The sequence below is a fragment of the Ascidiella aspersa genome, chromosome 1, assembly GCF_963924565.1.
Source record: "Ascidiella aspersa chromosome 1, kaAscAspe10.2, whole genome shotgun sequence".
NCBI classification, from domain to species: Eukaryota; Metazoa; Chordata; class Ascidiacea; order Phlebobranchia; family Ascidiidae; genus Ascidiella; species Ascidiella aspersa.
Window position 1 is genome coordinate 2102159 of NC_139447.1, and position 13077 is coordinate 2115235.

The following is a 13077-nucleotide window of genomic DNA, read 5'->3' on the forward strand; positions in this document are numbered from 1 at the left end:
ATGTATCAAAATGAATCACAAAGGTTAAAAACGATCGAAAAAAATATTTATTGAAATACGGAATACTGCAGTCCGCCAAAACCGACATCAATAGTTCTTCTTGGAAAATAAAGTTGAATTAAGTTGTTCTAGATTTTTTTTAACCAAGTGGATATTTAGGATCGTATAGCGTGGGTGAAGGATAAGACATGGAAAAACAACAACTGGTAGTTTTCGAACAGGATTGGATCCGAACATAAGCAATTAAAATAATAGCATTATCCTTATTTTTGCCTTTTTATAATAAGATTCTATAGTAGTGAAAAATCGTCAATGTAAAACCATCTTGTTTTGTGCTGCTCGCTCTAATTGAACCATAGGCAAGCTAATGTTTACAGACACAAGGCAGAATGATGACTCTAAAGATAAACCGAAGCAACCAATTGCTGGTAAGTCAGTGTACGTTGCGGTAATGCGGCTGATAAGCTTGGCAAGGTCAGTAGTTGAGATCTGTCCCTGAACAACACCGATAAGCACAAATTGAGGATATTATGGTTTGAATGAAATACGGAACGCGATTGAAGGTTGAAAGAAACTGAAAAGTCGAATACCCACTGGCCCACATGACCAAATCACCTGTGACGCAACAATGGTGCGAGTGTCGCAAACGATTGTTGATTTATCAAGACCGAGCGATTGATTGTTAGCTCACATTCTCAAGTGGCGCTTTTTAATCTCTCTGACCTCAAACAGAGGTGGGCGATATTCATGGCGCGTCGTTCCAAAGGTCGTTTGTCGGATAACAATCGACGATTGTTGAAAGACAAACCAGTCGCTAAAAACTACCTGAAGCCACAAGATGCTCAGATTTACAACTGCAATAATTTTCTTTATCTCGATCGCCGCGACCGCCGTTCGTAGCGATGACGTCACTCGGTTCAGTGACGCGCGCGGTCCTTTCAATGACGTCATGGGCATGATGAGGGACGCGTTTCCCGCCGAAGCCAGGATCGAGAAATTATTGGAATCGAGGAGCGACGATTTACCGGAATTTCCGGCCTGGCAGGGGGAAGTCCCGGCACCGGGGAGGAACATGGGTCAGTTCTTGGACGCCTTGGAAAAGTGAGTTTTTGTTTTAAGTTGTTTGAAAAAACATATAATAGGTGTGTCCGATTTTTGGCATTTTGATCAGCTAACGATATATGTGAAGATATCATGATAATCATGTGAATGTTGAACCTAATATGTGATAATGGAAACCCCCTTGACCAGATAAAAGATAAATGTCGACCTTAATTCCCAATCAGTAACAGCAGGAAACCACCCGATTCGTTAGAATTCGTGCATTTCTAAGCAGAAAGGTCTACGACAATTAGGACATCCAAAGGCAGAAGAGTCTGAATTGTAAACCTTGAGGTCTTGGCAATGCACTAATTGTACCTTAAATTAAACTCCCAGCGTAAATATATTGAACATTCGATAAAAAATCACAAAAGATAACAAAAATATGAGATAGAATTAATAGCACTTGACACCCCTAAACGCCAACCCGCATCCTAACCCAAATAATGTGCGTTAATTTAGTAATTACTGGAACGCTGGGACAAAGCCCAAACTGGATGGGCATAAGATGGTTTCTCGTCCATTGCATATAGGATTGTTACGTCACAAATTGAGGTATTGAGACCTGAAGCGTTTATGTAATTATGAAATCAGCGCACAATATTTGGGTTAGGGTGCTGGTTATCGTTTGGGTGGGTCAAGTAATATTAAACTTAATCTTTTGAGTCAAATGACTTAAGTCAAGTCAAGTCATTTGAAAACAATGGCTTAAGTGCACGTCGAATCAGTACAACGTTGATACTACCACTTGGTATACAAACAATTTTCAATATTTATTACGCCCTAGAAAAATTAAGCCAAGCTGAAGACTCACTTCTTTGGCTTGAATTAAATTCTTGTTATTTTTTGATATATCATATTGTAATTTTGGATTATTTTTGTTGTCCATCTACTCTACCGTTTTGCAATTTATTATCAAGCTACATCACCGGTCCGTGCTTAGTGTACCCATGAATTCTTGTTATTTTCTATATATCATATTGTATTTTTTTTTTCTTTATTTACAGATCGATGCAGGCCATTCTGGGGGACATAGCGGCACACACAGACTCGACGGGGGAGGCCAATGACTTGGTGCAGTGTATCGATGACGTAACCATGGTGTTAAACGATTCAAGACACTTGGATTTTTCTGCGATGAAAAGTAAGAAGGGCTATAAAACATTTAGATAAATGGCGACGCAATGTTTTTGACTTTTTAAACAGCAACTTTAAACTACGAATGCGTTTTTCGGGTTAATAGGTCACAATTTACTTAAACGTTAGAATGTTGCGTTTCATCCAGTAATCAACCAACTACTGTTTAATAATTTTATACTTGAAGGAGAATCGCTTAGATTTCAAATCATGGCTAAAATTCCTTTATAATTTACATTTGGTATCGGACCGGCACGGATAGGAGCTAAGTATCGAAAAAGTCTTAAGGGCTTTTTGCACTTAATATTGCAAATTATAGATGAACTTAGAAATTTGTTTTGCTAAGCATTCGAGGAACGCCAACGATACAACGTAAGGCGTTCAAGAAATAACTTTTGTTAAACTAAATTTTACTCAACGGCGACTTTTTTACACAAAATAGTTACACAAATTCCAACCGCATTTAAGCAGAACGCAAAATAATTGCCGCAAATCCAAGTTGTAAATAGGTTATAACCTGGAGTGCATGACTTTGCAATTTTAGCGGTTTTATATTAATTTACCTACTAAAAACGTTTTCACTGGTAAAATCTTTAAAACATTGTTTTAACAAACTCTTTAAAACATTGTTTTAACAAACTAATTTCTTTTAGTCGAATTACAAAAGTAGACTACATTTGTTAGGTGGTTACACAACGGATATTTGTCCATTTTGGTTTTGAAATATGTATTTCATTTCAATTTCAGTGTTCGATTCATGGGGAACCCCGGAGAGCGGTATACTGGAAGGCAATGTTCGATGGCCAGGTCACTATCACGAATGTAGGAGCACAATAAACTACGGTAAAGCGGGAAAGTGGTGCAACTCTCACTTCGGTGTTCGGCTACAGGTCAGCCCTTTGACATTGTTCAAATTTTTTTCTTTAAAATTTTCACTTAGAAACCTTAATAAACAGTGTTTTAGAAAAGTCATTTTAAAATGAATTAAGTCCCATTCAAGTCTTTTTAAAATGAATCAAGTCCCAGTCAAGTCAGTTGTAAAATAACTCAATCCCAAGTCATGATCGAACAAATAACAATTCAAGTCCTAGTCCAAGTCATTAGTTGCGCAAGTCAGGACCCAGTCAAGTCATTAGTACTACTTATACTCAGTATATTACCATGCTTTATAAGGTTCGCGTTAACATATAGCCCTAATTACCCAGGCTTACCACACTTGATAATGTCTGAGTTAACATATATCCCTAAATACCCAGGTTTACCATACTTTATAATGTCTGAGTTAACATACAGCCCTAATTACCCAGGCTTACCACACTTGATAATGTCTGAGTTAACATATATCCCTAAATACCCAGGTTTACCATACTTTATAATGTCTGAGTTAACATATAGCCCTAATTACCCAGGTTTACCTTACTTAATATTGTTCGAGTTAACATATAGCCACATTCATTAAGGTTTACCATACTTTATAATGTTCAAGTAAACGTATAGCCCCAATTACCAGATTTACCATACTTGATAACGCTTGAGGTAACATATATCCCTAAATACCCAGGTTTACCCAGCCAATTACCCGATCGACATCAGTCTTGGTTCCTGTTTTCCTTCTTCATGTTCTGAACAGTCGGTTCGTGTCATACTTAACGTCACTTACGCCACCACTGGTTTGTTGGATGTCACCTGTCCTGTGCATGATAAAAGTCTTACAACGCCCGATATCATCGGAATGTAAGTTAAGTTTAGAATGTGGAAACGAAACTTTTGAGAAAGGTTAATGTAAATTGTCTGACCGAAATTTTCTAGAGTCTTAGGTTATAACACAATGTTTTGCAAACTATTTTTGTAAATATTAACCTTATGTATAACTACGACGCTTTGGCGATCCAATTGTATTTACTACACTTATTGTAAGTGAATAAAACATAAGATAAATAGCATAAATAAATTCGGAATTAGTTAATATGAGCCATGTATTTGGCCTAGAGCTTTCATAAGCTTCAAAACTGAATAAATTTAACCATCTAAAAATATTGCATTCGGCAACCCAACCAAATCAAACAGCCACACATTTTTGGTTGACAAACTTTGTTGTAGCACGTCACATAGATTAATTGATTTAAAAGGTCTATCGTGTTAATTTTTTACGCTAATAAAGATCTTCATTAAACGAGAAAATATTACCATAGATGTTCATTTAGGCCCTTTAACTATGAAAACAACAAACAGTTTCTGTATATTTCTTTAGCATAATTTGATTAATTACTTTACAGTATTGCGCAATAAAATTTAATGAAGTGCCAATGGTGCAATATATTGTTGTGGAACAACATGGCCTTTACATAGGTTTAACATTCAAAGCAACGTATTTGCTTAAATACCCAACGTTTACTAATACCACTTTGATATTTGCCCTCCTGACACCTTGTGTGCTTTTGATTTGTTAATATTTACCACGTGCTAAAGCAAACGCACTCAGAAAGACGAATTTAGAAGGCATTTTACTCCGTTGCATAACTGACCAACCTCTGACCTGATTTACGACCTTAAGTGTGTCATTCCAGGAATTTGAAACAACGTTCTTCCCGTAATACTATTATCGCGAAATAACAAAATTATATCAAACTGACATAATAACAAACGAAACTAGATGGGAGTCGATAGCTACAGAGAGCTAAAACGATGACGTCACAGTATTTTAGGTTTTATGTCCCCCAATCGAAGGTCCCTAGGGGTATAGACTAATAAACCTCTTATGCACACCTACATCCCACTCTATGTCTTGTCTAAAATTTTGAAAATTCTACGATGTCTACTTTTTCTATAAAGCTTCGGACAAAAATCGTTCTGAAACATTTTCGGGTAAAAAATATCAAATTTAAATTTTAGGTTTCTTTTAATTACTTCTCGTTATACTATTATCGCCAAAAGACAAGATTATATTTAACTGACATAATAATTTACTATAATTTTAAGTTTTCAATTAAGGTTTTTCTCTTTTAATTGCACGATACAAAATCGGTATATTTATTCTTAAGAGGTTTTGTAGGGAGTTGAAATTCAGAAATAGCTTACAAATTAAAATCCGGTTTCTTAAAGTCGCAGGATCTAGAATTCGTTTACATTTTCTATTTTTGTCTTGTATTTTACTTTACGTGCTTTCGGTGGCATTCGCCTTAAAAAATAATTTCGCCTTAAATAAGATTTATATTCCAGGTCGTTGAAAACAGATACAATCACTAAAGAAGCATTTGAATAAGTTTTTAGCAATTTAAGATCGTTTACAACAGGTTTGTTAAAAAAAAACAATTTAAAAATAGGTTTAAAATGGTGCAAAAAGACCTGGTTGCAAACTAGTAGCGCAATATACCCCCGCAATAAGCTTATTCTGGTTGCAGCGTATTGACGCATACTTTAACTGTTACAGAGTTGTCACATCCATTTTTGCACTGCTCGCTCTAATTGGTACCGCAAGCGAGCTGATGTTTGCAAACAGAGAGCAGAATGGTGATATGAAAGATAAACCGAAGCAACCAATTGCTGGTAAGTCAGTGTACATTGCGGCAATGCTGCTGATAAGCTTCAGAAGGTCAATAAATAATGACAACGTGCGACGGCCGGCTGTCAATCTCTTCTAAATCGCTCTGCTTCCCATGTTTAATTGTTCACGATTGCCAAAATTATCGCGGCCCGAACAAACATATATTGTCCATCACAGACAATGATTATTTTTATCTTCCTAGTATTTTTTTTAAAGTATTATTTTTTATATTAAATTAATTTCGTTTTTCAGATATATTTTTATGTTTCGAGAAGGGTTGGGGAGTCCAGTCGGTTTGTTTTGGTGGAGTCGGACTCGAGTAAGACCACGTAAAACTACCCCAGTCCCTAGTCCGACGTGCGCATGCGCAGTACCAAATTTCGAAACCGTCAAGGCGCAGACTGTAAATTATTAAGGTTAAATGACACTCGGTGAAATATTTTTCAACCATTTACTGTGGCTGTAGGTTCAACGACACCCTTTTAAGTGGATTGCTGTATTTTAGTTACGTAAATGGATGAAATACATGCTGTAGAATCAGAGTCGGACTCGGGTTAGATTTAACCGACTTCGCAGCCCTGGTTTCATCTAATTACTTTTTTTGTTACGCAATTATCATATATTTATGTTTCTTTCCGGTGATGATTGTCATATTCTTCCAGTAGACATAGTTTTTCAGATATATGTTACGTTTTAACTAATTACCATTTACATTAAGCTATTACCATATTTTCATATTCTTTCAGTGAAAATCTTGATTTGCTTCTCCGTGATAAAGAACGGCAAAGCGATTCTTGATATGAACCAACGACCGGGTACCATCCAAACGCTTCATGGGATTCGCTTCATTAGCACCACGTGGGTTGTGCTTGGTCATGCGTATCTCTTCTATGTGTACGGCATTGGTAAGTACGAGCTGTGAAATGTAATTTAAAAAGTGATAATTTCATTTAAACTTCATGATATACATTTTTTATACTTAGATTATGATAAAATTTTGGCAGGTCCATCCAGCAAATCCATTGAAAATGACACCGAATTTTTTTTATTTTAAAATGTATTTTAGACCAAAATATTTTTCTTTTGGGTTTAAAATTTACTTTCTGTAGCTAACCTCTTGTAATACTAACATTTTTTTTATCTCTGAAAAAAAAAACTCAATTGAGCAGCTTTTGCTTCAGGTTATAATAATAATCCTGAAGAAGCATTTTCTGGTTAGGCATAATTTGATTTAAAAGCGGTTATATAAGAACAGCATTCAGAGTTGCCTTTTCTAAGAGACTTAAAAATATAGTCGTTAAACATTTTAAATATACTATTTCGCAATTAAATATCCAGTGAGTGTTTTTGGACGGAAATGATGTCAACTGATATGTAGAGGGCCTGGCTTTAAATCGAACTAAATGGTTTTGTTGCTATTGTCAAAACGATAAAAAAGATGAATAAAGAAAAATACACACACATAAATGTACAACAACTGTGGCCAAAAATGCAAGCAAGGTCAGGCTAGAAAAACAAGTAGCATATAGTGAGGTTCGAACTCACGACCTCGGTCATACCGGGACCGTCGCTCTACCAACTGATCTACACAGGCTCAGAGGGAAGCAAGAATTTGCTTGCGTTACAACCACTTTATATTGAAAGGCATCTACAGTACTATGTTATTATGTATATTCACACAAACCACTTTTTCAGACAATGCAGCCACGGCTGAGAGGACTTTCAAGGCTTTCGGGTCTTCGATGCCGATCGTGAACGGATTCTACTCCGTTGATACTTTCTTCCTCCTCAGTGGAATCCTGGTCGCCTTCCTGGGAACAAAACATCTGCGCAGAAGCGGAGGAAAGATCAATGTACCGATGATGTACCTGCAAAGATACCTAAGGTATGTGCCTATAATGCAGCTGAAAAGATACCTATGGTTTGTAGTCATGATGTACCTGCAGGGATACCTAAGGTTTGTAGCCATGATGTACCTGCAGAGATACCTAAGGTATGCGATAAACTTTTAACGATTAACTTTACTGGGTCTTAAATTATCTCGAAATGTCCTGTTCACAACACTTGTTTCAAAGTCATACTCTCATTCATATATCCTAATTAATTACATATCAATAATTTCTTTGCAACACCAAAGGTTTTTAAATGATAATATTGTTCGTGTTCACACAATCAACATTTTCCATATTCCACTGATTTTTTTGTTATTTACAATAAAGTAACTAATGTGACTCATATCTCCTTTATTTTATTAGACTTACCCCTACTTAGGCCTACATGATCCAATCAACATTTCCCTTTTTCCTATTACTTGTTTTAATATGTACAGCCAACTAACTATCCTTTTTGATATTTACCGTCAGCTAACTAATTTAAATCATATCTCTCCTGTTTTACTAGACTTACCCCTACATACGCATACATGATCCTTATCGTTACTGGACTGTTCAAGTTTGCTGGGACTGGTCCCTTCTGGCCCGATATTGCTTCTTTCTTCAACAATAGTTGCAAGGACGGTTGGTGGGCAAACCTGCTCTATATCAACAACCTCTACCCGCTCGACCCAAAGGTAACTATTACGTCATACACGGGTTGTTTTAAAAGATGCGATTTCCAACTGTAAACTGAAATCCTCTGTATAATCCTTGTATTTATTTCTGTTAAATTTCTAATCGATTATTTTTGGTTTGTTAATGAACTGCTCGACTCAAGGGTAACTATGACGTCATACACGGGTAATTTTAAAACATGCGATTTTAACTTTTTTTATCGATCATTATTTGTAGCAAAAATTGTAAAGCGAACAACTGAATAAAAAGAACAAGGAAGTACCCCCACAGTTTAATATGCAACTTTAAAAAGAATTCTAATGTGTAATATGCGACTTTCAAACTTTTATTACCGTAACATAGAGGAATTTAGATCCGAAATCAACCAAAATAAGGATATAGTAATAGAAAAGTGTAAAATTTTAAAATTAACAATTTAAAAAACGATCTACACTATTAACACTAATGACTAACGCTTTGATTATATTAATATGCTAAATGTTTGACACACAGGAAACGTTGTCCAATAAAACCGTTATTTTTCAGTGCTTTAACTGGGGTTGGTACCTGGCAAACGACACCCAATTTTACATCATTTCACCCATTTTCCTAATCGCTCTATACAGGTGAGAATTGTTTACTTGAAATATAAAACCTTTCCATATTAATATATTCAGAATTTTCTTTAGAATGAAACAAACGATTCTGATTACACATTATCGATAAAGATTAACAAAGTACAGAACTTAGTAAACCGAAAAACAAACTGAGTTTTGGTTTTCTAAATTCTGTACTTGGTTTTAACTTTTCTATAATAGTCAGATATTTTTATTTATCTGTTACAGATTTCTTGTTTGTTGTTAATCCGGTTTTTGTAGTATCAAGATTTTTTATTTGGATTGAATTTGGAGTATGTAGATTTTTTATTTGTTTCTCATTCTTTATTGTTAAGATTCGCTATCATAATATTTTTTATATTAGGTTGAATTGTCATTTTTAACAACAATCATGTTATGTTAGGATGTTTTTATTCTTTTAAGATCCAAAGTCCTCGGTTTGGTGCTGTCTTGTCTGATGCTAGGTGGTAGCATGCTTACCACTGCGATGCTGACGTACAACTACAACCTTCAGCCAATCACCATCTACGAGGGAATTCAAATCTCGTTGTAAGTGCTGATTGGCTAGTTCGATAGTCCATTATTTATTCATTATTATCTTTCAAATAGATCTATTACGCCATTAATAGATCTACTTGAAAGTAATCTTATGAATAGCTTTAAGCAGGAGTGTCCAACATGAGGCACGCGACCTAATAAAAAATGGCAAGCAAGTCCCCCCCCCCCCCCCTAATTACGACAACAAACAATTACTTCTGATATTATAACATTTTACTGTTTTTATTTTTTGTGTAAAAGCCCTTTTAATATTAGAAAAAAAAGATAGTTGCTAGACTTTGGCACGGAAAGAAGTTACAAGATAAAAATTGGCACGTCGGCATGTTTGAGTTGGACACCCCTAGCCTTAAGAGTTTAAAATACAATCACGATAGGTACCTCTCTATCCATATTTCAACGTTGACTCACAAAAAAATATTTTAGTTATGTTATTGCGGTTAAAAATGGATGGTACCCTCCCAAAAGTAATCAAAAATTATTCCATTTAAACGCAGTTTGTAATTATGTAAAATGCTAACAACGTACATTATTTCATAAAAGTAACTACTTTGCTTCAATGCCAAATGTAGAAACTCTTATAAAACTCAGCTTTCTTTTTTTAATTCAGTTGAAAAAAATACAGCAAAAGTAACATCTTGCAAAAAATCAGTAAGCACCTGTCGCAAACACATGCCCTCATTTCGGGCAATAAAAATATGGTGTTAGGTTTTGTTTAGTTAAACCAGACATATATGTATACATAAAAGGGGCTTAGACGTTGGAAAAAATACCAAATAAGACAGATGTTTAGTCACGCTAAGTTATTAAAAACTGACTACTTGAAAATTTGACGCAAATGTGGAGACGACATAGATCTGTTTGCGGTGTATGTTTTTTGAAGCTTTATTGCTTTTACAGCTTTAGTCGTTTCTTGTACTACGGATCAACTGAGACAACGTACACCACGAAGCTCCAGCAGGACACCTACCACGCCCCTTGGTCCCGTATATCCGTCTATATGGTCGGAATAATCGTCGGGTATATACTGCACGAGCACAAGAAACAGATATCAAAGATGTCCAAGGTGATCTTGTATATTGTATATTTTTATGGTTGGGCAACTAAATGGTGAAACAATATGCTATTGCTACCAGGCGTAGCCAAAATAAGTTTATTTTTAAAATAAGTTTATTTTTGTAATTATTTTTTTGTGTCGATTTATTTACGTGGTGTTGTTACATTACCTAATGAAGGCTTCCTGGATAGGTAGCCGAAACGTCGGTAAAGAAATAAATACCAGAATACCTGATTTTCAGTTTATAGTGAAACGTTTCTTTTTGTAACAGTAAAAAATACATTCACAGCTTGTCGCATACTTCAGCGACGTCTAGATTTATTATTTTGAATCATAGTCTTTTATTTTATTCTTTTCGGTAACGCATTCTGGATTCACAATTATACATACGAGTAAATGTTTAATTTCAAAATGAGTTTTTTGCAGGCGACTGCACTGACATGCTGGCTGCTCTCTGGCGTCATCTCGTGTGCGATAGTGTACGGTCTTTTCCCAGCTTGGCACGACACCGCTTTGCTCAGCAGGGAAATGGCCACATTCTACGAGACGTTTGCGCGTCCTGTCTGGGGAATGTGCGTTGCTTGGGTGGTCGTGGCATGTTCCTGTGGTTTTGGAGGTGAATACCTAATTTCCTTCAGTAAAGTTTTGAAACAAATTACGTAGCACAATAAAAGCCCTCTGAATATTGATTATATTTTTAAACGATTGACTTAGCTTTTGGTAAATGGAAATGACTTAACGTAAGCAAAGTTTTGACGTTTTAACACGAGTAGGTTATTTAAGCAAATTATTTAGGTTAGAATTGAATACACTTTTGGACAAACTTAACTTGCTATGTGTGAAAAAAAAAATTACTTAAGTTAACCTCTATTTGTTGATAACGACTTAAGTAATGTAAATTTGTTTTAAAATAGTTGTTTATAATATTGATACAAAGCGTCAAGGAAAAGCCAATCTTCAGTGCTCTAAATATTTGCTTAACCCAAAGCTCTTCAAAATGCACAGCGTAATATAAGCTATGCAGAACTAATTTTGTTATTATTTTTGTATTAGTTTTTTTAATATGACACAGTAAATGCGCACAGTTCTATAGATGATGAACTCTTTGATAGGAACTTCAATACTTGTTTTTTTTAATACATGGCATAGGTGCAAAGGTGAGCCTAGGATTCATGACTCGAAATGAGATATTTTTCAAAGCGCTGACAAGTGCGCAAGGTTATATACACAATTTACTACTCGACATATAGCCCCTTGTTGTTTGCCACAGGTCCGATCACTAAGTTTTTGGACTGGCGAGTTTTCATTCCTCTGAGCCGACTCACCTACTCAGCTTACCTCGTTCATATTCTGCCTCTTTTCTGGTTCCTCGGATCACAAGAAATGCCGATGCACTTCCTCAACATTAACACGGTCTATTACTACCTCGGTGAGATTTGGTACCTAAAACTACGGTATTCGCATTAACGTCCATAAATAGGGGCTTATATGGGGTTTAACGTTTTCGTTTGTATATTTTTGTTAAGAAATAAGTTGTTTTTAGAAGAAATATTTTCTATTTATCATACCGAGTTAAAGATTAGGAACCTCTTGAAATTAAGTGATCGACAGTAACCCTTTAATTTTGGTGACCAATAGTAACCCCTCTAATCTATATAACTAATAATACCTTTGCAATATTTGTTACCAGTAGCCTCCCTAATGTAAGCGACCTGTATTAACGTTTCCAATCTTTGTGGCTAATAGTAAACTCTTCACTATTGAGATAAATAGTAGCCTTTCATATCTTGATGATCAAAAGTAACCTCTTCAAGCTTAGTTACAAACAGTCACCTCTCTAATCAAAGTAACCCCAATTAACCTTTCCAATACTATAGTGACCATTAGTAACCTCATTAAGCTTAGTGACTATTAATTACCTTTCCAATCTAGGTGACCACAACTTACCTTTCCGATTTTGGTGACCAATTGTAACCTTTTCAATCTTAGTGACCAATAGTAACCTCTTCAAGCTTAATAACCAATAGTAACCTCTCCAATTTAGGTGGCCAATATCAAACAACTAAATGACCGGTAGTGACCCTTCCGGTTTTCGTTCAGGTTCACTGCTCATCTCATTTGGTCTGGCTTTTCTTCTTTCCTTGTTCATTGAGTGGCCACTTTTGGGGTTACTAAAGTTCATCAAGCCAAGCGGTCAGCCGCGAAAAGAAAAGGAAATCGAAGAAAAGAACGAAAAAATGGAAGAAGTTTTCTGTGAAAATAAATCCGCTTCTAATGTTGGTTATGTCGATGATGAAAGTTCGACTTCGTTGTAATTTTATTGAATAAATTTTGGTTCACGTGTCTTTTTTGGCAAATAAAAATAAAATAAGTTTATGAAATAATAAGTTCATGAAATAGCCTAAATTTGATAAAAACTTTGTTTTCTTAAATTGCTAATAATAAAATCTAACTGGTCCAGTTTGTGACATTGCGAAAAGAAAATAATTTAGAATTATCACCAAAATTAGATATTTT

At 35.4% G+C, this 13077-nt stretch overlaps 1 protein-coding gene across 1 annotated transcript; it reads left to right on the forward strand.

Moving 5' to 3' along the window:
- Positions 1-958: 958 nt before the first annotated feature.
- On the forward strand, positions 959-12875 carry LOC146166505 (nose resistant to fluoxetine protein 6-like). The gene is made up of 14 exons (XM_083386690.1): positions 959-1101; positions 2109-2245; positions 2986-3128; positions 3800-3972; positions 5669-5784; positions 6529-6687; positions 7478-7667; positions 8183-8351; positions 8878-8957; positions 9372-9497; positions 10404-10569; positions 10987-11176; positions 11831-11989; positions 12661-12875. The coding sequence occupies exons 1-14, from the start codon at positions 959-961 to the stop codon at positions 12873-12875; spliced, it is 2166 nt and encodes a 721-aa protein (XP_083242816.1).
- Positions 12876-13077: the final 202 nt, after the last annotated feature.